The sequence below is a fragment of the Aptenodytes patagonicus genome, chromosome 5 (genome assembly GCF_965638725.1).
Source record: "Aptenodytes patagonicus chromosome 5, bAptPat1.pri.cur, whole genome shotgun sequence".
NCBI lineage: Eukaryota > Metazoa > Chordata > Aves > Sphenisciformes > Spheniscidae > Aptenodytes > Aptenodytes patagonicus.
In genome coordinates, this window is record NC_134953.1 from 83,240,627 (window position 1) to 83,267,226 (window position 26,600).

At 35.4% G+C, this 26,600-nt stretch overlaps 1 protein-coding gene across 2 annotated transcripts in view; it reads left to right on the top strand.

The window, feature by feature from the left end:
* The window catches only part of KCNT2 (potassium sodium-activated channel subfamily T member 2), a 172,912-nt gene that overhangs the window by 122,515 nt on the left and 23,797 nt on the right, over positions 1-26,600 (top strand). Inside the window, exons 16-24 of one of the 2 annotated variants that reach the window (XM_076338001.1) lie at positions 1,224-1,280; positions 3,249-3,398; positions 4,532-4,761; positions 5,468-5,684; positions 6,834-6,939; positions 7,224-7,396; positions 12,740-12,874; positions 18,098-18,209; positions 25,198-25,299. In XM_076338001.1, coding sequence (XP_076194116.1) covers positions 1,224-1,280; positions 3,249-3,398; positions 4,532-4,761; positions 5,468-5,684; positions 6,834-6,939; positions 7,224-7,396; positions 12,740-12,874; positions 18,098-18,209; positions 25,198-25,299 — 1,282 coding nt within the window. Of the gene's footprint in view, positions 1-1,223; positions 1,281-3,248; positions 3,399-4,531; positions 4,762-5,467; positions 5,685-6,833; positions 6,940-7,223; positions 7,397-9,470; positions 9,543-12,739; positions 12,875-18,097; positions 18,210-25,197; positions 25,300-26,600 lie in introns of both variants that reach the window. The other variant, XM_076338000.1, reaches the window with a different exon arrangement.

A 26,600-nucleotide genomic window follows, 5' to 3' on the forward strand; every position in this document is an offset into this window, starting at 1 on the left:
TGCATTAAACTTTATGTAGGACTTGAGTTTTAAATCCCTGTCAGCATTGACTTCCTTATATAAAAAGAACAGACTTGGATTATGAGGAGACTATAATGAATCAACTGCTTCCAGCCTTGGGTAGTCTTTTTAAAGTCTATTCAAAGTCATTGGGAGGATTTTCTAAATAATTAGTTCAGGTTTCCATTCACAGAAGCCCCATATCTGTTGACTCACAAGTTTAGTAACTTCAGTATAGTGACTGGGAATGTTTGTTCAAGTGGTTATCACAGATAACCAAGTTCAAATGACTATCTATACCTTTCCATTCCACAAGGAATAGGTCTTCTTTTTACACAGTATTTTAGGTGCCTGTAACCAGAGGAGATTATCAAGGAACTGACCAGAACAATTCTTGCTTTTTATCATTTCCCTGGTGAAAAGTCATTCGTTAAGGGAAAATATGACCACTTTCAAATTCTAGCTTCTTAACATTTGTTAATTTAGTGAAGTTATGATCTTAACCTAAGTGACGTACATTTTAATGGAATTAAACAGTTCATTGACAGTTCATAAATAAAACATGTCCCAACTGCTTGTTGTACTCTTACAAATTAAGGGAATCTATTTCCTATATTTATTATGAAACGGTGTGACACTTAATAATACAAGCTCATTTCTGATAATCGTGAAGATAAGTACACTGAGGAATTACTGGAAGTTGAAGGCAATACATAGCAGAAGAACACAGGAAAAATTATTATTCTCTATTATCCTAATTAGAATGATAATACAATAAACAGTAAACAAAAAGAAACACATGTACATAAATTAAAAACACCGTATCTTCTGGTATTAATATGTGAGGAAACTAGGGAAAATGTTCACTTTCTAAGCAACTTTGGCCAGATCAACTTGCTATTAAAATTAAGGGGAAGTTTGCTGCTGTTTATGTGAACTAGCTTTGGTCTTTAATGCTACTTTTCAGATTAAACAAACTAGATTTAAATAATCCCATTGTCTTCTCAGCTGTTTATGGAATTCAAAACCTCAGTCTGTAAGATTTCAAAATTCTACCTTGAATCTTATTTATAATCTTATTATTGAGCTTAATTATTAATCTTAAAGTTTATCTTTAAATGTTATCTAATCTAGTAATTAGAACTTTATTAGGGTTTCTATTATGATACAAAATATTGGAAGAAGATAGCCTTTCTGACTTGAACTTAATGTGATCTTTACAGAACAGCCCCATGGGAAGTTTTTAGACAACTAACTGGAACCAAGCAGACTTTAAACAGGTGAACATTTTATTTTACAGGGAAAAGTGAAATATGGAAAAATCTTCTTCTCTAATTACGTTTCTAGTTCTGCTATTCTACAGCTAGTGCACTGTTTGTTAGTACTATTGCAATTGAAAATGGTTTACTTATTTCCATCTTGAAACAAAAATGTTTCTACGCTGAGGGTGGAGAAGAATGGTAAATTGAAGAAAAAGAGAATTGTGTTAAAGTATTGAAAAATGTATAAATGAGCACAAAGGAGCATATCCCAATATCTTGAGATCTTAGCTCCAAGTGGCAAAACACAGAGCACATTTGTCAGTTTTATGTCCTATCTGCATATATATATATGTATATATACGTATCCATTTTATCCAGTAAAACTCATGCAGACAACCTTGTTTCCACATCAAACTTAATAAAGTAAGAAGTTCACAGAAGCCCTAAGTCTGCAAGCTTTGGTGTTAGCTGAGGTTTGGAACATTTCTACTAACAGTCCATTTGGATAAAGAACATTAGCTGCATATAGTAAAGGATGATATGCTTAATATGGTTAAAGTAATAATTTATTTTCTTGCACTAGAGAAAAGAAGGTATATACTTGTCATAGCATACAAGACACAGTAACTAAAAATGTCCATAGGGTAAATGCTGAAGATAATGCTGTTAGATTATGTTAGATTATGAAGATAATGCTGTTGGATGGGCCCAGGCCAACTGTATGAGGTTCAACAAGGACAAGTGCCGGGTCCTGCACTTCGGCCACAACAACCCCATGCAGCGCTACAGGCTTGGGGAAGAGTGGCTGGAAAGCTGCCCAGCAGAGAAGGACCTGGGGGTGTTGGTCAACAGCCGGCTGAACATGAGCCGGCAGTGTGCCCAGGCGACCAAGAAGGCCAATGGCATCCTGGCCTGTATCAGAAATAGCGTGGCCAGTAGGAGTAGGGAAGTGATCGTGCCCCTGTACTCGGCACTGGTGAGGCCGCACCTCGAATACTGTGTTCAGTTTTGGGCCCCTCACTACAAGAAGGACGTTGAGGTGCTGGAGCGTGTCCAGAGAAGGGCAACGAGGCTGGTGAGGGATCTGGAGAACAAGTCTTATGAGGAGCGGCTGAGGGAACTGGGGTTGTTTAGCCTGGAGAAAAGGAGGCTGAGGGGATACCTCATCGCTCTCTACAACTACCTGACAGGAGGTTGTAGCGAGGTGGGTGTTGGTCTTTTCTCCCAAGTAACAAGCGATAGGACGAGAGGAAATGGCCTCAAGTTGCGGCAGGGGAGGTTTAGATTGGACGTGAGGAAAAATTTCTTTACTGAAAGAGTGGTGAAACATTGGAACAGGCTGCCCAGGGAAGTGGTTGAGTCCCCATCCCTGGAGGTTTTTAAAAGACGTGTAGATGAGGCGCTTAGGGACATGGTTTAGTGGGCATGGTGGTGTTGGGTTGACGGTTGGACTCGATGATCTTAGAGGTCTTTTCCAACCTCAATGATTCTATGATTCTATGATAACTGATAAGCAAAAAAAAAAATCCTCCTTACAGATAAAGTGACTGAAGCCAAATGGGTCTTTCCTACATAAGTTATTTTTAATGATTCTTTACCTACTTCAAACAGGAACCAGACAATCTGCCACGGAGCATCCGAAGAGACTTTGTGAATAGAATGAGCATGCTGTTGGTTTCACCTGTCATCTTTAAATTGCAATGAATCTACTTACTGTGGTGTAAATTTATGCAGCTATCTCTCTCCTGATATTAAAGTCCATAATCTTATATGCCTATTACTTAGCAGAAAATGAGCTTTAATTCATTAAAATAGTCTCTGTACTTACAGAATTACCAAGCTTTGATCTCAGATATTTCCTTCAGATTAGCCTACAGGTCCTTTTTAATAGACATTTGTAGCTTCTATTGCCATGAAATACTGTTCTGATTAGTAAGAATTTTACATTAAGTTTTAAATTATTCTCTTTATCTGTACATGTTTCAGGGAGAGTCAGCAATCACCGGAACAATGGCAGAAAATGTATGGCAGATGCTCTGGTAATGAAGTATATCATATTAACCTGGAAGAAAGTACTTTTTTTGCTGAGTATGAGGGGAAAAGCTTCACATATGCTTCTTTCCATGCACATAAGAAGTATGTTTATGTTCCTATCAACAATTAAAAGTTCAAACAAATAATTATTTGTTTTGCCTGCAACGTAGCTCTGCATTCAAAGGTGTAGTATTACACATTATTCTGTTTCTAGGTTTAAATATCTGGCCACTAATATTTCACGGATATTCTTCTGTAAGTTACAGCTGGTCAGGTAAAAGTTCATGTTGGTTCTGTATAGGCCAGCTCAGTTCAAGAGAACAGAATATAAAGGATATATAGGATAAGCCTGACAAACAGAAAAAAATTGTACCTTAGATTATATGAGAACACCAGTCCCTTTTCATGTCCAAAACAATCTAGAAATGGGTGGGCAGGCGGGTGTTAGGGTATTTATTTTTTTTATTTATTTAGGAGTCAGCTGGAAATCTGGCTTCCTTTGTGGTGTGTTCATTCTATGCAAAATGTTCAATTTAAAGGTGGTACATGCTACATTCTGGTGATTGTTCAAAATAAAACCATATTTTTTCTGTTTGATGCTAACATATCTTCTTTAGGTTCCAGATCACGTATCACTTATTCAGTGCTGCTCCGAGGTGAACGTACAAACTGAACAAAAATCATGTATATTTGAATATATTTAACAAAATGAACATCTATCAAACCCTGAACACTGAGTTTATTCTCATACTTAATAAGAGAGAGAAAGATTTTTTTTTCTTTAATTCCTTATTTTCTATCACTAATGAAACATTTCTAGGAGTGAATCGCAAAAATCAGTTCTAAAAATGGTTTCTATTACATATGAATAATGGAACAATTTAACATGATGAATACTTTTTAATATTATATATCCATTCTTCTACTAATATTTTCCCAGAAGGGACTATTAATCTGATAGAAAAAAAAAAATCAACTGGAACAGCATGAGAATGGGGATTAAGAAAACCGCTAGATTCAAATGCCTAGGGATTCATGAGCGCATAAAGAGTGTTTGATCAGAAGTGGCCTATTTAGGAGATAACATTCCTCAAACATATTTGTCGTCTAAAAATCTGCAAGTGTTCATAATCTGCAAAATATAAAATTATACTGGAGGTTCATTTTTTACAGTGGAAGTTCTAGTATATACGAGACTACGCAAAATGAACCATGCCTTTCCTTTTCTAATTAAGGTTTGGAGTCTGTCTGATTGGTGTTAGAAAGGAAGATAACAAAAACATTTTGCTGAATCCAGGTCCTCGATATACCATGAGTTCTACAGATATATGCTTTTATATAAATATCACCAAAGAAGAAAATTCTGCTTTTAAGAAGCAAGAAAAGCATAGAAAAAAACATGAATCAAAATTATCTTATCATGGAGCTTCTAGGTTACCCGTACACAGTATAATAGCCAGCATGGGTAAGTAAAAAAAAAAAAAAAAAAAAAAATCACCACCACAGAACAAACCTCGCAACCTATTCTTATTCAATGAATAGTGCATTTTAAAGCTTTTAGTAGTATATTCCTAAAATTATAATTTAAATTAATATATAAGAAATTATAATAGTGTGCAGAAAGAAAAAATTAGACACTTGCCCTTGTATTTTCTAAAAAAATACGCACACACCACAGAATTTGGTTATGTTTTTCTTTGACTTGACAGTATGGAATTAAACCGCTTAAGACTGTTGTATAAAAAAGTAATAATAAAATGTATGCAAAGCGAAACAACTGGGAAAGTCACATGGGTAATTTCTTTGTCATTTATAACTGGTTGTTTGTAATAAGTTTTCATAAGCTTCTTTAATTAAAAAAATGCCTTTGCTCAATAAAAACCTACAGGTTGTTGATGCATATAAACATGGATTAGTTACATAAGGTATGATTTTAAAAATGTAGTTAACAAGAAAATATATATTAATGGTCAGAGAAAGTGTTACTTTGCACGAAAAGGCTTGCTCAGGTATAGTTTAAATATTTGTTATATTTTAATGTAATAAACACAATCAATATAGTATTCCTTTCAGTCTTTGGCCTTGTAGTCAGGTAATCCCCCCTTAATATGGGAATCTCATTCAAGTGTTTTGACAACCACATTGAGAAAATGCTTTCAACGCTACTTCAGGGACAGTGGCTATCGATTTACAAGATACAGGATGCCGAACATCCAGCGGGCCTACACTAGCTCTTCCTTCCGAGGGAGGTAAAGAGGGCAGACGGCCCAGTATAGCACCTGTTTTGGAGGTTGCAGATTCGTCCTCACTTCAGACGTGTGACCTGCTAAGTGACCAGTCAGAAGATGAAACCACCCCATCAGATGATGAAGTCTCTGCAGGATTAGAGTATGTATATTAAATATAAAATAAGCAACATAATTTGAAAAGCTAATCTTATGTAAATGGCGTGGGTAATTTTTTTGACATGCAGATCAGTCCAAGTAGTTGTAGCAAGCAAGACCCATAAAGGTCAATTATGGAATTATTCCCTTTTATGAAATTCTATTGTCTGTTAGCAGAATGCTGTTATGCCTGTTTTGAAGTTAAAAAAAACAGATTAACTCCTCCATTTGCTGGAGATTTTCTATACTCACTTATAAAGATCTAGTTGTGTATTGCAATTTTTTAAATAGCATCTTTTATGACCATTTTTCTTACATTCTATAGTTATAAAGACAGGACTCAGCTAATTTGTAAGCCGATAAGTACTTCTGTCCTGATGATGCAGTGATAATCAGATCAGGCTAGGTGTCTGACTTCAAAATGTAGGAATGACAAAAGAAAAGCAGTACGAGACAAAGGTATTACATCTAATTTAAAATGCTTGTTAGCACGTTACTGAAAGTAATGATGCATTACTCAGATAAAAACAGAGGATTCAATCCTGTAACTGCCATGCAGATAAGCAATTATGTTTATTGGGATTACTGACAGGGATGTTAAAACCGAAATACACAATTAAGCCAGTGGCTCACCTAGCACAGTTTCCCATCTCCAACAGTGGCAAGCACGAGAAGCCCCAGAGAAGATCATAAAGTGCCAATGAAAAAAATGATAGAACAAATCATCTTAAATCTGCAGACTGAAATACCAGGATTTAAAAGGCCTCTTATTAAAAATTAAGGCCAATTAGAAATTTCATCTCATCAGCAAGAGGATTTGCCATTTAAAGTTTATTTCAACCATGTTGAGAGTATGGAGGTACTTACTTCTTGCTTTAATAACAAAGATGCCTATACAAAAAAACCCCAAGCAAAATTCCTTTAGTCCACAAAAGCATGATAGCTTTCACTAAATGGTATTGAATTGGTCAAAGCTACAAAATATATTCCTTTGATCCTTATTAAACATAGTGCATTTCATGTACTTGACTCTGCTAATCTACAGCTAACTGCAAAGCTTAGACACAGATATAAATATCCCATAAAATAGTTGTATAGGCAACTGTGTTTCAGTAATTTGCTATACTGAAAAATGTTTGTTCTATTCTCCTAGGTATGCCAAAGGCTATCCTCCTTACTCTCCATATATCGGAAGCTCTCCCACATTTTGTCATCTTCTGCGTGAAAAAGTACCCTTCTGTTGTCTAAGACTAGACAAGGTAAAGGGAGTTTCTGTTACTGGATAAAGCTACATTCTCATTTGTCTCTTGCATCTGAACAGAGTTAAATTCTGGTTTCTGCTTAGAGATGAGGTTTGTTCAGCATTTACTAAGCTATAATATGTTTTCTCATCCTTTTCATCACCAATCATTTGTTTATGTCTAATCAGGTCTATATCAGGTCATCTGATACAATTTTCTATTTCTAATGGTAAAACCCTTTAATGTCACAGCTAAATCTCTTTATTCATATTCACTGAACTTGTTTCTTATTTTAATTTTAGGGATGCCAACATAACTACTATGAAGACGCCAAAGCTTATGGATTCAAAAATAAATTGATTATAGTTGCAGCAGAAACTGCTGGAAATGGCTTATATAACTTTATTGTTCCACTAAGAGCTTATTACCGACCAAAGAAAGAACTAAATCCCATTGTATTACTCCTGGATAACCCGTAAGTAGATTTTTTTTTTTTTTGTGTGATACATTTTAAACTCATTTTACCGTTACTTCAATAGATGATCACTTTTCACATGGCTAACTTAAAATCAAAAACATTATGGCACATTTATCTTTAAGAAAAGTTGGTGGCAAAAGTAATACCGTATGTTCACTGTCATATACAAAATTGACATTTTACTGACTGTAAATGGCCATAGTGAATTTAAATGTCCTTACTCTTCATGGCCAATGTTTCAGCTAAGTATTTCTTAAAAATACCCAAAATAATGTTAATATTACTGCTAAAATTAAATAACTTCATAAACACTGTAAAAAGCAAACCATGTAACAGTTTCACCACTACATGACAGTGCTTCAGACAACACTAACCTACTTAACACAAGGCACTTAGTGGCCTGGACAAGTTAGGTAATATTTTTAATAATTTTAGACTCTTAAGATAAACAGTTCTTTAAGCCAGTAGGACACACACACACACTTTGTCTACAATTATATAAAGTCATGGAAGAAAATTAAAACCTGCAATATTGTTGTTACTACCACATCTATCTGGAGATCACTGGAATTCTTAGCCTTTCTTGCATTAGCTGTTTAAAATTTCAGACAAATTCTTCTCTGGCAAGACTGGTTCATTTATACTCTGACGATGACTGAAAAAGACTTTTTTTTTTTTTTCCTTCTTTTTGCAACACTTCGGTACTGCTCAAGTGCTTAAAATCACAGTTTGGAAGGCACACAAATGGAGGTTAATCATATACAGAAAATTAGATCAAACGATGACTCAAAGAAAGAAATGACAGCAGCAGAAATTTCTTATAGGTTCTGATTCCAGGCTGACACTTCTCTTTGCATATATAAGTGTTCTAGTTTAAGTGATTCATTATACAAAGGCCTGCTGAGAAGTGTCCCACTTTTGCCTCAGGCAGCTCTTTAGTGAAGCTGTATACACCTGTGTTTCCAAAACAGAAGCTTTTTTATGTACATATTATGGCATAAAGTGAATTACACAAATTGGTAAAAGCCTAAATTAGGCTAAAGGACTTTCTGATTTGACACTTCCTTAAGATGAAAGATGTGAGCATGCAGTGCCCTCTAGTGCTTGTTCTCTTTTCCAGCACAGTCCCCGAGTTTACATACTTTAATGCTGTTGTGACATTTACGGCTAAAACCACTTTTTATTAGCATAAAGTGAAAGCTATGATTGCTAGTTAAACTAATACCCTTAGTGTTGTCTCTCTCTACACAGCATTTGCAGTGACTCCTCTGAAAGGCCAGCATTCACAGGACTACAGAAGCTAGCTGAAAAGCCAGCATGCTTTTCAAACACACATGAGGTGGAATTCAGGCTGCCATTCAAGTCAATTGGAATTTTGTAATTTACTTCATTGGACTTAGGAATTCAGCCACCTTCAATGAACATATCTATGCCTTGTTGTTATATTCCTATTTTCTCTATCAGGTCAATTTATTACAGTATGCTTATTCTGATATCTACATGTGTTTTAATATTTCCAATGTTTCTTGGTATGTAAGAAGAAACACAGTTAAATTTATGATTAAAGAAACAATGCAATAAAATACAGTATCTTAGTTTTCACATTCCATTTTAAAAATAAGGTTTCATCTAAGATTGCCTCATTGACTTGAATGGAGCTGTTGGCACAAAAATCAAGTGATGATTGGGTTTCCACTTCACAGTTTAATTGAAAATGCTCACTGCTCATTTTAAGTACTTCTAAGTCATGCATTGGAGTATAACTTGGTAGTGTGTCTTTGACATCAGTCATTCATTCTTATATTTGGAATTGTAGTGTGCCATAAAATTTCTGATTTAAGAGGTGCATTTATTAATAAAGCATGTTAATTCTGATCATTCTTTATGATCACAGCAAACTTGATTCACAACTTTCTGCAAACCTATTTCCTGTTTAAAGTGGTATTATACTGCCAAAGTTTTAAAAGGTTATTTTTTTAAAAAAAAAAGCTACCAGTTTATTGAAATATTTTAGAAGAGATGCTGCTGTTGTGATACTGTGTTTCATTTTGTAATCCCATCTGCTGCTTAGGCCAGATATGCATTTTCTGGATGCAATCTGTTGGTTTCCAATGGTTTACTACATGGTGGGCTCTATTGACAAGTAGGTGAAATAACTGTTAGAAAACTTAACATTGTAGTGCTCAGTGGCTTGTTGTGTGTATTGTCATTGCATGTTTAAGTGTGTGTTGTATTTGAAGATTATATTTTTGTATGCATGGTTTGTGTCTGTGTGCTATAATTTGGGATTTCAAATTTCTGACTTATAAAGGATATCATTAGTGAAAAGTATGACAGGGAACACAGGTTAATAACTTCAAAAACATAAGATTAACACACTTATTTAGGTGCATTAATATGTTCCTACAAATCGCCAGATTATAGCCCTGATTCTAGTGTCATTCTATACTTCATTATAATTTGTTTGGATTTACTGACTAGGGTTTTGTAAAGATAGCTACAGAATGTAGAGAGTACTAATACTGACAGTCTTGAATGTGTCCAACAGTCTTCATATTCTGCTAAAAATATCACTTACTCCTACATTTCTGTCTTCACCTCTGCTAATATATATTCGCATATCTAGGTTTAGCAACATAGATTTAATGTAAAAATCAGGCAGGAACAAGAGAAGAGCAAGGGCCAATAGCATTTTAGTAAACTCCTGTGTGTAGAGTGTCAATTTAAAGAAGAAAATTATTTGCTTCCACTACATAGTTAATTTTGAGTTGGGACTACAAGCCCATAATACCCATTCCCCAGGTAGAAATCAAAAAACGTATTTTCTGCCCTGAATTACCAGAATCCAGTTTTTCAATGTGAATTCTGGAGATTCAATGTTTCTCCATCTCAACCTGTTTTAACAAGGGCTTTAAAACTACTTATGATAGTGATGCAGTTAAAGATTTACCTTGGTGATATCATAGCCATTGTGAGATTTGCAAAGTATCTACAGAAGTGTTTTTCACTTTCTACATTTCTTCCTCTAAACCAAGAAAGTGTCTCAGGTTATTAATGTCTACTACTTTCTTAACTCTTAATTCCACAACAACTATAAAAATAATTCATACCAGCAGAATAATTGAATTGACTCAAAGTATCCAAAGTAATTAATAACCCAAAGATGTTAACCTGTTTTTTATTAACACGGATAATTAAACTTTTATTTAAATCTACCCAGTTTATTTCAAAAAGAAAATCACCAAATCCCTCCCTGCAGGTGTTTTGTTTTAGAACTGAGTGCATTTTAAAAAAAAAGTGTGTAGCCTTTGTAGTCTTTTAAATAAGTGATTATACAGAATTCTATAGTTTACAGTAATACTAGCATGAACTTCTGCATCTTTTCTGACAAGACAATCACTTCAATTCCTGGTGCAATAGCCAATCATATTTTGTAGGGGGTTTTTTGACATCTGTTTTCATCAATAACAAGACTTCTAAAAATATAGTTCATACTTATTCCCTGTGTTTTCCTAAACGTGTTTTTAAATCATGTACAATTAATAGAAGTTGATCACCTTTAGCTAAGAACTACAATGTAAAATATGCAAAGTTTCCTTTCTTATTTAATAGGTATAGAATACATTCCCAAAGTGCCACCTACTACCTTTTAAGTATCTAATATATTTGTCATTTGGTCACCTGGCATGAAGTGTCATTATCTTAGATAGAGAACCAAAGGAATTACTCTCATTTACCACTCCTTTTTGTTGGAAGTGGATGGCCTGCAGAAAAATAGCTTTACCAAAATTCATGGTGGGGATGAACTTCATCAAAATATGTCATCAAGTAGTAGAAACCTGTTCTACAGTCTTCAGGTATAAGTGATGTGAGACCTGTAACTGAAGAGGTTTCACAGCTGTGTAGAAATCTGTTCGGTATTAAGAAACCTATAGCTAAAGGTACCTGAGAACTAGAGTTACAATACTTCTAAATTAGTATTTTTTTAAATTCTCCACAAATTAGTTGAATGTAACTGCTAAAATAAGAATAGCTGTTGAGCTTATGAAACGTTGAAATGCAGAAAATCTGGGTATTTCAGAGTATGCTGCTATTTTCAGGGATCAACTGAAAGACTGAAAAAGCAGAAATACAAATCACTCAGAGAAAGGTCGAAGTTCTACTTATGCACTGAAGTTGTTAGTGTAGATCATATGAAATACAGCCTTTCTTTTTTTTGTAGTCAACCACCGGTGATACTACACAGTTTCAAAAATAATTATATTATGTGTTTGTTTTGGAAGAATATGTATAAGATGTAAAATAAAACAGATTTGTAGAGTTTTCCTTATCCAAAATTTCAAAAAGAATTTATAATAGGTTACATAAACTTAGGAACCTAAGAAGATCATTGCTGAAAAGAAAAACTGTATCCAGACAATTAAGACTTAATTAATATTATAGATTGTCACATGATAAGCAATTGTAATGCCAAAACAGCTTTTTACCTTGGAAGTAAACAGAATGATGCAAAAATTTAGTTTTCCAATTTCCCTTGGAAACCATGAAATTCACCCTTTCTTCTTATTTTCACTTACTTAAAAATTGCTAGGTTCCTAGCAGCCTTTATCATTACAGAAAAGTCCTTTCTAAACTTTTTGAAAAGCGCTTAGTTTCTATGGAAAATGTTATTGTTGAAACAACCAACATGCTTCATTTTGGAAACAAAGCTGTAAGGCATGATGGGAACTGTAACTCAGTTGTCTGAGTGTCTTCTATGGTCAGGCTTCACAGGAAACATTGTCCAGCAGAGTGCAGTTTTACTGATGTACAGCTGCTCCTAAAAGCATAGTGAGAACACTCCAACTCATAGATTAACCTGAAAGAGGAATGCATTAGATGTCCTGGCAGAACCTTTATTATCATTCTGAAACTGAAATGTAATTGTGGGAAAGAGCAACTCAAAGCATTTATTTCAGTCCATTTATTGCCAAAAGTAACTGCAAAAGGAAGCAAGTTGTTGCAGCATGTAAGGACATACTGTCTTCCCAAGTAACTGTTAAAGGCTTATTTTAAAAAGTTGAAATAAATTTATCATTGTAGCAAAAGGAGAGGGACTGTAACAACCTACTGAAGTGCATTCTGTATGACTTCAAGGAAAATAATTATTCATATTCTATTCTATCAATTAATTGAGATTATATACTTGATATAGATTATATTGGAAGTTATGATATGTACATGGAGATGAAGGGAACCAGCAACTCAGCCTGTGATCTGTAAATTCCAACCATCCCTAATCTTTTAAGTGTTCCATATTTAAGTTGCTTGTTTCTTTCTCCTTCTTTCTCTTCACAAAAGCCTAGATGACTTATTAAGATGTGGGGTCACCTTTGCAGCTAATATGGTGGTGGTGGACAAAGAAAGTACAATGAGTGCCGAGGAAGACTACATGGCAGATGCTAAGACTATTGTAAATGTTCAAACACTCTTTAGGTAAGACATCTATCAATACATCTTCATTAATCATTAAATACTTAATGCCTTTTGTACTCAGATGAGAAATGATTTTTTTTTTCTTTCTTTCTTCTACTTAAGTTTTCCCTTATATGAACTTGTGTCTTACATGGGCAAACCTTTTCCCACCCTACTTAGCAATACATTCAGAGTACTGAGGTATTCTCCTGAAATCTCAGATGAAATTCTATGCATCCCAAAACTGGATGATCATTTTAAAAGTCAACTGTCAGGTTTTCAGGAAGGAAAAGAAAGCTACTCTTGAAGACTTAGGACCAAAGATAGTTGAAAAAAGAAATTTTTCCTCAGTACAGCAGTCTTTCACAGTAATGCTAAAGCCAGTATAAAAAGCAGATCCTTATAAGAGGTAAGCAATGCATCACTATGGTGTTAGTAGTAAGCGTTCATATTTTGAATACTTAGTTTTGAACAAAAATTAGGTTTTTAGGCACATGTATGCAACATTACAAATGACAACAACATACTAAGAGTCATGAAGGAATAACTGAATACAGAGTGAAAAAATGATCAGTCTAGTAAAGAGGCTGAGAAGGCAGTGCTGTGATGAAGAGCTAAACAAACTGAGATTTCCTATTCTTTTTAGAACCTCTCCTGATTAAAGCCTCACTTTGTGTTAAATATTTTGTTTCAACAAGTACCAAAAAAATACATGTCCCTTTAAACTGAAAAGAGTTATTTGCTTAAAAAACAAAACAAAACACAAAAAAACCACACAAAAAACACACTATACAGTCAAGTATGACATGCCTCCCCGATTTGGGGCCTAAGCCTAGCACTTCCTGTTCATTCTAATAAGACCTGGACAAAATAAAGTCCTTCCCTAGAGGATTCAGTATCATTCAATATTGCTGCCCTTTTCTGTGTCAAGCCTTCCACATAAGACCGGACAGAAATGCATAGTAAAAGTCTTTTGAACCTGTCAGTGTTTTAGAAAACTGAGCTCGTTAAAACACAAGTATTTCAATGGAGAGTTTTGGTTTGTTTTTTTTTTAAATGTAACCGTGTATGAGAATGTAGTTAAATGCCGTCCGCATTTCTGCATGTGCTCAAAAGAAGCAAAATCTGTGTTGCATGAGAAACTTTAGTTCTGTCTTTTTCTAACTTTGAGTTTTTGAATTTGTACTCGATACCAGCACAGGCGTGTGTTTCATAATCACACCTAAATTTAATTTAGAAACTATAATTGAACTTAATCTGTGCAGCATTCAAGTCTACTCTTAACCATATTGTGCTAGGGTATCTCACTGATGTTTTGCATATATCATTTAAGTTTTTCAGAAATATATTTTACCCCAAATATAAAACAGAAAAATGAGTTGAATAAAAAAAATAAAACTTACAAAGTACCAGCTGATTTTTGCCATAGTTGTGTTCTACCTTGTAAAAAATACTAAAAAAAAAAAAAATCATAGTAGTACACTATGTACCATAGGCATCCAGCTAGAACTTACTATATAATCATTCAGTTGTTTTGCACAATGCTTACAACTAGATGGCAGCTTTAATTCATGTATGAGCTGTATATCTGGTTCAGTATAATTTTCAGACTGCATGGTACTTTTTACAAATATCAAAAGAAATCAGAATAAATATCTTCGTTTAAGACTTAACTATACTTTTTCAGAAAACTTTGTAAACTTTCACAACTAGTGTATTTTATATTTTTTTTTCTAACTGTTTTCCCCTAGAACACATACAATAATTTCACTGCATATTTATACTCTGTAAAAGCTGTAGAAAATAAGTAAGCTTTGGGAAGAGGCATAAGGTAGTGGCATTTACCTGATCTACAGAATGAACTACATTCATTGCACCAAGGTAAATAGTTTTGTAAGTGAACTTAAACATATTTTTAAAAGATTTTTCATTACTTAATAATAGCTAATAATATCAGAAACTAATGAAGAAGAGGCTGGACATGGTGGAGAACAACAGCACTTAACACAAACAGTAGTGTTAAAGAAAGATTTTAAACCACTGGAGTTTTGCTAATATATACTGTTCTCAAAGATATCACATCAATGAAGAAGATTGATGTGTCACACCAAGTGAAATCATTCAGAAGATACAGGCCAATCTAAACCTCATTGATGTGATTGACTCAGATCAGCTCACCTCATTAAGGGTTGTGGACAGGCCTGAAAAGGTGATGTAAGTGTGCTGCAGTATTGTTTGGCCTAGGTTGCCAGTTGTTCTGACATTATTCCCCAATTTACATAAATTAATAACCTTGCTTTGCCAGAAGAATTCCCACACACACCTTAAAGATAGATGCATTGTTTATAATGACAGGATTATTAGCACCTTTAAGGCTAGAAACTGTTCCATACCAATTAAAACTGTAACACAACACTAGCTTATATGACTTAATTACAGTTAAAAGGAGTAAAGAAGTGTGACTCAAATGGTCACACTGACTAAGAAAGGAAATCTTTAATCCTCTGGATGGGAAAGAACAAGTTAGCATAGTTTAAAAGTACAGGGAGAAATTACTAGTTTTGGACTGTATCCTAGAGATGCTTTTCACTTTTAATATGAAATATGAAGCCAACCATTGAGTCCCTATTGACAGTTATGAGTCCACCTCAGAAAAACAGTGGGTTTCCTCAGGCAGTAGGCCTGTACTAGAAGGAGTGTTTATATTTACTCTTGCTTTCTATTAATTAATGAGTTTAAATGTTGGTGTTTGGGAGGCCCTGTTTTTAAGTTCTTAATAGCTAACATCTTGAAGGCTATGTTTCAAATACTGCAAAGAAGCCTATTGACAGCCTATATTACACCTAACAAGTCAATAGTTTGGCTCCTATCTAGCAGTCAGCAGCAATTTATAGATAAATCAAATGAGGTGTTGTGATGGCATTACATTGTTTTCTTTGTGTATCTTTTTGGTTCAGGAAAGAACTAAGTGTATCTCTTGCTTGTCTGATTCCCAAATACCAGTTCAACAGCAACCCGTGTCTTCCATCAGGCCGATTAGGGCTTTCTTCGCCCTATCCAGTCCTTTTCTTACCAGAATGGGATAGAAAAGGGGGATCTTTGCACAGAAGTAGCCTGCTCCGGTGCTGAAAGCTTGCAGGCAGTGTGCCTTACACCCAGGGCGAGAGGCAATCTGGCCCTGACTACCTGGAAAGTCATTTCCCCTAATTCCGCTAAAAGGCACTCATAAGTAAAATACAAATTTTACCAATACCAGGTTTTAAACTGATTTCCTAATATAAATCAGTTTTCATATCTTGGTGATAAACTAGTCCCATCTTTAACAGAAACCTAGTCCTCTGCATTTTTTCTGTAAGTTGTGTATATTTTATCATTAGATCAGCTTTTAATCTCCTGTTACTCTTAGTTCCGAATGTTACATTGTTAGTTTTCAAATATGAATGCAACACAAGAAAATTTCCAGCCAGCAGAAGCTTAAGTAATTCTATGATACAGAATTAACACAGAGGAAATTTATTCTCCTTCCTCCGAACTTGTACTTATTAAGTAGCTTAACAAATATGTTAAAGTTCATACCTACAAGTGTGATATTATCAGGATTTTTTTTCAGTTTTCTTGAGCACTTCACAGGTTTTTATAACACACAGCATACAAGTGAAGATGTACCACAGCTGCATCTCAAGGGTGTGGTTATCATGTATTTATGTATGTAGACTCCATTCCCTAAGGGCTTAATCTTTAGTGGGACATAAGTAGACTTTGTATAACAATACTGCACCACTCAGTTTGTATCAGTCTGACTGTAAGAACTAAAAAGGTACAGAAATTCCTGAGCATGCACAATGCCTTTCAAACTTCAGTGCACACAGATGTTGTTAAGTGATTCACATTCTCACCCAGTTTGCCAAGTCCATTTTTCCTTATATGACCACATTTAATATTTGGTTATTCACAGGGACATGATAACTGCTAACATAAGAATGGCTAGCATTTCTACCATCATATGATCATATGTTCAGAACATGTCTGGGATCTTGTGATCATTACCAGTCTACATTTTGGCATCAACAGACCTAGGAAAATGTCTTGCAATAAGATGGCATTAACACTGACAGATAGCTTTGACATGCATTTCCCCACATTTAGGCTCTGCTTGAATTGCCATTTCAGTGAAGTTCCTCCCTACAAAAATGAGGGAAAAAGACTAAAGACTTGCAAAAAAGTACATTGGATTCCATTTGACACTAACTTACTAAATTCAGCTTTCAAGAAAGCCACTTTAATTTTTATCTGAATTAAACAGAAGCCATATTAATGATGTCATTAGTACTACAATTGTCTATTGTCATATGTAGATGAGTACTTTCAGGATCAGCGGAACAGATTACAAATGCACATCTCATTTTCTGACACTATTATTTGAGTATTTCCTCTACAGATTAATCTGAGTTCTGTAGAGAAAATAAATAATAATCTGAGTTCTATTCCAAGTTGCTTAGTATTTGCATAGCATAAACTACAAATTTCTTTCTAGTTCTTAGAGCCCTGAGAGCTGGGGAGGGGCTCTTTAGTCTGCTTCATGAAAATCTATGTCATTCAGCCAGACCAGAGTTAAACTTTCTTCACTGTTTTTTGTTATTGGAAGCCTGAATTAGCATTAACTTATAAATATTTTGTATATGTAAATATTTCAAGGTGAGAACATAAGTATGCATAAGCATACGTTTTCTCAGCAATTTAAATTGCTGAACTCCCAAGAAGTGTCAGTTTTCATCTATGTTGCTCACTCTGTGGACGTACAGCATATAAACAGAACTCAAAAAAAAAATCAAATGGAAAGACTACATAAGCCAGTTCTAATAAAATGGTAGTCTACATGCAACCAGCTACTAAGTGCAGGCTACATAGTTTTGCATTTTTTGTTGTTTCCTACAGATTTGTGTCATTTTAGAAGTTATTAAATAAAATCTCCAGTAATGAAATTAAGTGGTTCCTTTCTAGCATTAAAATATTTTATAAGATCAGCCTTTGAAGGTATGCTTGCTTCTTTGTGAATTCTACAGAGAACGTTTTGTAGTTTCCTCTGCTATTATACCAGCATTTCATTGTGCCAGAACACACCACAGGTTTCAGGCACTTCATTAAAAGCATGGACACGAGCACAAGCTTTAGCATTATGTAGAGCCTTATATTTGTGAATTGTTATAATTAGAGGTATAACTGTTACATTCTTTTAAAATACAGGTTGTTTTCACGCCTAAGCATTATCACAGAACTAACTCACCCAGCCAATATGAGATTCATGCAGTTCAGAGCCAAAGACTGCTATTCTCTTGCTCTATCCAAATTAGAAAAGGTAAGGAGATTTGCCTCCCCTGCCCCCCACCCCCAATTTAAATGTTATCATTTTAACACTTTCTGACTTTGTAACAATACTTTCAAAACAACTGGAAACAGTGAAATGATTTTATGGTTGGTTGCAGAGCTAATGTAAAAGATTATTTTTTCCAAATTCTATTCTCATTTAAGAATGAGGTTTGATTTGAGTTCCATCACTTCAAAATATAATATTAATCCACCAGCCCTCTGGACAGAGGTGGACACAGAATTTGCTCAAGGAAAATTGAATATTTTTGGATAACTGAATATTTAGAGCCAATATGATTTTCCAAGAGGCTGCCACAGGCACTTAGTGTGGAAAATATTTTAATTGACTAAACACTTAAAACATACACATTTTTTATTATAATGCATTTTTTAATGCCAATTCACTTTAAAGGCACTATAATTACATATTCTGTATACATTTCCACGTATCTGTATGAGGTATTTGCATTATTGTGACAGTTTGAGAACAGCAATTGTTCTCTGTCAAAGGGCAGTCCTAGTGACAATAAGGATAGTAACACTACTTAAATGCTAGATAAAACCTTCATATCCTATACATTCTAGTGCACGTGTTGGCATTTTCAAGCTGTGGAACAAGGAGGCTATATGGAGATAAGTTTAATGTAATTTGCTTGTCCAAAATACTATTGCTAAAATATTAGATGGAGCATACTAAGTAACTTTGTGCATCTGTTTAACTTGGTAAATTCCAGGACAAGCCTCTTTTTCATAGATCTTAGTTGGTGATCTGACCTACCTACCTCTGCAGTGCACAAAACTTACAGTATCACTTTCGTGATCTTTCAGGACATTTTCTGAGTTTATGAGAGTAAGACAAATAATATCACTGTACCAGTCTTCAAGGACAGAGATCTTTCGGTCCAGTCATCTCTTTTTCCCCTTGCTATCAATCTAGATATTATTGCTAGGTTCTTTCATGTAGCCTCCCAATCTCTTCACCTCAGATATCTTACATGTCTTAGCAAATCTGAATTAATGTTAAAATCATTATCATTATACAGAATTAGTATATAATTTTCATTTCCTAGCTGTACAGTAAATTTCCTAGATTTTGGGAGTTTCAGATATTTCACTGAATTGCAGGTATTTTACTATTTATAATGTTCACAGTTAGTTAATTTCTATATATATTTAATGGAAAACAGCCTTTTCATACAAACTTATATTCACAGGCCAGCTCCCAGACTCTTACACAGGAATTGAATTCTGCAAAAATTCAGCCTGTCTAGATGAGATAGGATAAGTATTAGAAATCAATCTTTTACTCATTTGACTATCATGCTTACATTTTGACCACAAGATGTAAATATCTGGGTGATCTTTTGTGATTTGTTGACCTTTGCCTGAAATAGTACGAAGGCTTAATCTTATTTAGGTGCTATTCTAATAAGCGCATAAAATGGAGAACTGTGAGGAAGCTAGACAAAAGTTGTTACACCAAGAGAGGAGCAGTTTGCAGTGGGAGGCACATCTTCATTTGGATTATGCCATGCCCACTATCCATTAAGGTTTGCACCTGTGGCTCCTCCATTTTAGCACTCTGTCCTTCAATGGTACCTTCAGGAAGAATAAGCTGGAACTGGCTGGAATCATGCATTGCCAGTTTATTTAGGGCAACAAGTGCCAACAGCTGGATGGAGCCTTCAAGACTATATTCCAACCTACCTTAAGTTCCTTGGTGTACTATAACTGACAGCAATTTTTTTTTTTTTTAAACATATTCCTTTAATCCATACAATTTAGTGATAAGGGGAGCTAAGAATAGCAATAGCTTTCCCAGTATGTGTGTCTACAGTTGCTTCTAGAATAGTCCATGGGCTGTAGCCTGTCTATTTCAATGCAGTGAAACCAGGATTTTTATCTCAATTCTCTTTCTTGCTTTACATAGGCTCCTTCATTTTTCCAGCAAAGGTTCTGGAAATCATTAGAAATATTATAATTTCTTCCCTATCTTTATTAATTTATTGTGCAAATGTAAAGTTGTGAATGTAGGTTGGAAGCCGAACAGTTAATTAACTTCCTATCCAAACTACGCTATGCTGAAATAGAGGTAGATAAGTTATCTTAAAGAAAGAACATTTTCTTCATTGCTGTTGAAGTTGCCTGCTGTTAATATTCCCCACTCATTTCATCTTAACATTTGCAGGGAGCACTTCACAGGCGGTGCTGTAGTTCATTTGATGTTTCAGAACTCCCTCATGCAAAATGAAAGGCAGTTAAAAACTCAAGTAAAAATTATCTAATGCAGTCAAATGTACAGTTGATTGTTATTTCTGCATTAAGCACCTCATTTTCAGAAAGACTACAAAAGTCAGGCAAGTTGCCTTCAGGTAGCACTGAAACACACATGCAAAACTGACTTTTCAACCTAACGGGCTGCAGAAGATACACACACAAATCAGAGAAGTCATCTGCTGTTGCAGCTGCAGCTTTCCTCATTTTACAGGTAAATAAATCTGAGCACCAAACTCAGTACTGACATAGGAGAAAGCAATGGCCCTTATACAACACAGAAAAGGAAAGAACAAAACACCCATAGCCTAAACTTAAAACTTATGTTCTCCATTTGTCTTAGATAAGGAGGAAAAAAAAAAAAAAAAGATAACCACTCCCTCTTTCTTGAAAGAAAGGGTTTAGAATGTCTTGGATAAGATTCACACTTTAGTTTTCTATGGGGGTTTTTTATTTATTTTCCAAGTAAATATCGCAGGAACTGAAGGATAAAAATTCTAAACCTTTAAGTGATCATTTTAAAATATGTGCAAACTCCTATATCTTGTACTCAAACCCATGCTGTGATTTTATATCTTCCACAGGGATAAGCACATAAATGTTAGCTGAGCAGAAATCTATCTAGGATAGCCCAGTATATTTGCAGTGATACACACAAAGCCAGGCTGCTTTTTTCACCTTCAGTTAAGGATAGGGCATGCTGTCCCCATTTGTTTTTAATATTGTTCAGGTTTTAAGCAGATTTGAAGTAACATTAAGTAATAGCAAGCAGTAATGATATATGGGTTAAAAAATAAATTGGTCCCTCTCAATTGGTGTCTTATTTTAGGTGGATCTCTAATGATTTAGATCAGCTACAATTCTAAAACTGTATAAATAATTAGCATACATATTTGGCTATTGAACTGGCAGGTTTTTAGAAAGCTGTTCCAGATAAACAACAGAAAATTAATCTGTTCTTGCCAAAAAGGTAGAACAGAATCAATTAAGAACACACAGTCCAAAATACTGTAAACCATTCTAGAGGTGAAGTGTTATCGACCCAAAATCCCTTATGTCAAAAAAAGGTACTGTAAAGAGATTTCCATGCCCAGATTTCTATCAGTCTTATATCTGACATGGGCAACAACCAACATTTACCAAAACTAACAGTGCACCGACTGTTCCCTGTAATAAGCCACTACCTCTGTCACCTTTATATGTTCTTGCATGACCCCCAACCCCTCCCCCCATATCCTTGTATGTTTATTAAAGCAACTTTGCATTGTTTGTACGCAACAGTTACAGCCTATCATGGCAGTTCCCATATTACTGTCTATATCGGAGGAGAATATATTAAATCAAGATGGGCCTTAGATCTCTTTCAACCACTGACAGAGTGGCCAAAGCAGGGCTTCAGGTTAGTTAGGGGTTGGCACTTTGTTATTGGTATCATAGAATTAACTGTTATGAAGGAATAGGTATTTAGAAATAGTAAAAAGATAAAACCATGATAAAGAACCCTAAAAAGGATTTGATATGAATATAAATGGAGGTAGAAAAGAGGAAAATAAACTGAAAAGCTTATGAACCTGACCTTCTGGGCAGATATTCTCTGGTATTCTGACAATATGCAAACCCAAAAGAAAATAATTAATTAACCTCAAATTAAATTACCTATATGGAAGAAGCACATGCTAAGAACTTCTCAAAGCCACAAGTGTACACCTGCTATTACTTAGAAAGAAAGCAGTAAAAATTCTGAACTTCATGACTTGAGCAAAGCCACAAACATAGGAAGACTGAGGAGGAAGTAAAGATCTCCATCTATTAATAGCTGTGTCTTAAAATGTCATCTATATGTGTGAAGTTCTACAGGACGCACTTCATGCCATGATCTTTTATTTCTGTTCCTAGAAATTATCTATGATTTTCTTTAAGTAGTTATATCCTCTTCCTTAAGTCCAAAAAGTGTCAGAGAAGGAGCTGCTGGGCATCACACTTATCGTGAAATAAAACTGCTGGGGCATTCTGGCACATTTCTGGCTTCTACATCCGCAGTATTCTCTGGGAATCAAATAAGTCTGCAAGTAATAAAGCAGAACTCAATGCAAAGTGCCTGAGTAAAAATTGTATTTCTCACAAATCTTTTTAAGCAAGAATAAAAAAAAAGCAAGCCTGTAATAAGAGATGGAAGGAAACAATATAAGAAATTTAAATTAAAGGGGGAAAATAAACTAAGCTTCCATTTTAAAATAAAACAAATAGGAACATCCTTATGTTTATCATCAGAATTTTGGATAAGAATCAAATTATTCCCCCATTATCTCTTGCCTTATCCCACCTTTCTTGGCACAAAACCAGTATCTGCTGCAAATTTCTCTGAACAGATGGAAGGATAAACATAATACCTCAGTCACATGAAAGGATAGTTGCTTCACAGCCAGTTTTCTATAAGATATTTTATGGCATAAATCTAAAAGGATGTAATGTATGTTATAATATGCATGTAGTTTTGATTTTGAAGTATTTGTTGTAAAACAAATCTTACAATCTTTTCCGTAATTCACACAGAAGTTTTTATTCTCAACAGCAATTGAAGAAAAATATCTTCTACTTTGCACTAAAAGAAAAGCACTCAAATATGAGATCGAACTACAAAATACATAAGTTCTCATTTCTGTGGCTTACACCACTAAGCACAATGGTATGCTTATCTAAGTAAAGTGCTTTTTGTACAATTAGACTGCTTTTTTCTTCAACTGTCAGAAGTACACAACTTGCTAGAAACACCCCTTTGCTGCTCAGCCATCAAAGCACACGTGTGTCTGCGTATGTGTGTGAGACAGTATGAGTATATATGTATGTATGCATTTCTCATGGAGAAGAAACTAATACAAGCCAGTAGTATTTGGTCAGAACATAGAGAATGTTTGGAATAAAAAACCCTGAAATAATAATTTTATTTCCTTAAAAATTTTGAAACCTCTTTAATCTGAAGAGATGGACAGAGGTGACATTTTATAAAGGACAGATTAATGTTATATTTTTAAGAGTTATTTGCTGTGTATTTTTATCTGGAGAGGAAATTCTTTGTGTGTGACATCTTTTTCAACTCCACTCATGAAGCCACAGAAATCAACAGGTACAACCAGACTATCCAACAACGACAAACCGGAGTTAAAATGCTGCTGTTCAACAAAACCATTAGTTAGAGCAGACTGCTCATTTGCATATCACAGAATCAGAGCATGGTTAGGGTTGGAAAGGACCTCTGGAGGTCATCTTGCCTAAAGCCCCTGCTCAAGCAGGGCCACCTTAGAGCCAGTTGCCCAGGACGATGTCCAGAGGGCTTTTAATTATCTCTGAAGATGGAGACTCCACAACCTCCCTGGGCAACCTGTGCCAGTGCTCAGTCACTGTCACAGTAAAAAAAAAAAAAAAAAAAAGTGTTTCCTGACGTTCAGAAGGAACCAACTGTGTTTCAGCTGGTGCCCATTGCCTCTTGTCCTGTCCCCTAGGCACCACTGAAAAGAGCCCGACTGTCTTCTCTGCACCCTCCCTCCAGGTATTTATATACATTGATGAGATCCTCCCTGAGCCTACTGTTCTCCGGGCTAAACAGTCCCAGCTCTCTCTCAGCCTTTCCTCATAGGAGAGATGCTCTAGTCACTTGATCATCTTAGCAGTGCTTTTTTGGACTACCTCCAGTAGCTGCATCTCTCCTTGTACTGGGGAGCCTAGAACTGGACACAGTACTCCAGGTATGGCCTTACCAGTGCTGAGTAGAGGGGAAGGATCACCTCCCTCAACCTGCTGGCAGCACTCCTCCTAACGCAGCCCAGGACACCATTAGCCTTCTTTGTCACAAAGGCACATTGCTGACCCATGTTCAACTTGGTGTCCACCAGGACCCGCAGGGTCTTTTCTGCCAAGCTGCTTGCCAGCCAGTCAGTCCCCAGCATGTACTACTGCGTATATGTGGTGGATGTAAGTGTCTCAATTCCAAGACATGTAACATTTCTGTACTTTGAGAACACATCTTATTCTTCATGACATCTCTGAACCGAAAGCTTGATGTTTCCTCTCTTCTTAAAATAACAAAATGACTTCCAACCTATAGTTTTAGTCTCTGATAACTGAAGGAATAGGAAGCACATTGTGGTGCGATTCCTCTGCAAGTGAGATGTGATAAGAAAAAGGCATAACTATAGTATGTTTTTCTGCATCCCTTCCCCAGAAGCATCAGAGCAAGAAGTTTCTACCCCAGTCCATGTCTGATCTCCCCTCACATTCACTGAAATACCATTTCTTCCCTTTTGCATCAGATTCTGTTCATGTTTCATGTTCCTGTTCCTAGTAAACTTTCTGGACCTGAATAAGAGTCCACTGTCAGCACCAAGGAATCGGAGCAAGAATAACAAGAGCTTTGCTCTAAGCACAGTTGAAATCCCTCAATCATTTTTAAAATTACCTGGTAGAATATGCCCATGCAATTTGAGATGTGATGATTGAAACAACATATGCATTAAACAAAATCTTCCAACCTGAAAAACTGTAAGTAGTGAACAAAGATGCTACATATTTGTCAAAAGAAACTATATACAGACTAAAGGGATTTTAGACTTTTGACCTCTTTCAAGGTAATATCAATTTGATGTTTTTATTATAGTCCTTCCAAAACCAGCACTAAAAGTATTTTCTATTTTCTAATTCCTTAACAGAAAGAGCGGGAGAAGGGATCTAATCTAGCATTTATGTTTCGACTGCCCTTCGCTGCTGGCAGGGTTTTCAGCATCAGTATGTTGGATACGCTGCTTTATCAGGTACTATGAACAGTGATGTGACTTATCTTAACACAGACATGCATTGTTACCACCTATTTTATTGTACTTCATTGTTAATGACCCCTGCCATCAATGCGCATGTCTGTACCAGGAACAATCAAAGGCAAAAGATAATGGAGCACATTCCACATGACAGTACTAGCTCAGTTGTCAACCCAAAAATCACCTTGTCCTTGCACAAATTCTGTTGTTAAACAATATAATACTTTTTGTGAACCTCTCCACAGTCAAATAAGTGCGTTAGTTTTGATAAGGCCTACATAAAATACAGATTATACAGACTAATAATGCTTGTACTCTGCAACAAAAAGACAGTGCTTGTTCCCACAAAGTAGTGTCTCTAACCACAAAAATCAACAGAATTACTTTTATGAGTAATTTATCAGTCATCTGCATTTGCTGATAGAGGCCTCAATTACTTCATTGTGTCCTGTCCTCTTACTCATGTTGACTAAACCTCCAGATGACCAGTCATCGTATCTTAGAGTAACCCATTCTGGCTCTAACAAGAAATACATGCAGTAGTTACAAAGAGACAGTGGGGGAAGAAAAAACAGCTCTGAACCTTGTTGCCCAAGAATCCAGGACGGACCTCCTCATGCAAAAAGAAGTGATGACAGTCAGTGGGGATAAGGGAAGGGCAACAGCCTCAGACAGTTGAAGAAACAATATATCAGAAAATATGGAGTCAGGACAAATGAAGGTAGTAGTTGCTGATTTCAGGGTGGAAAAAGAGGAGAATATAGCCCTCGTTCCTCAGCAATGACCACCTTTCTGCATACCGTGATACATTGGGATCCCCAAGCAGCAGCCCCCAGCACTAATCTTCAAGGATCTAGCAATGCAGAATAAGGAACAATACCACCACGGCCCATGTGGTCTGCTCACCTAAACAGCTACCTACTTTGCCTATACCTAGAGGTAGCCTGTGGATGCTTTTGTATTCAGGTGCTAAACATTCTTTCAGAGAAATTAGCTTACTTGGTAATTTGATGCATGACAGGTGTTCTTTCATCTCAATTCTACTTCCAAATAAATTCCTTGAAGGCAAATTCAATGTAAATAGAAAAATTCCTGAAGCTAAGCTTTTCTCAAAAAGTCATAAATTTATAAAACAGTCATGTATATGGACAGGTACCAAAAGCAGATAAGCCAACAGGTGTAAAGCCATTTATCAAATTCTAGATGTTTTAGAAATAAATGTATTTGCTTATAAAACATGTTTTCAATCATGTCGCAGAATATCAACACCACATATGGAAAAATTTTTTTAAAAAGTA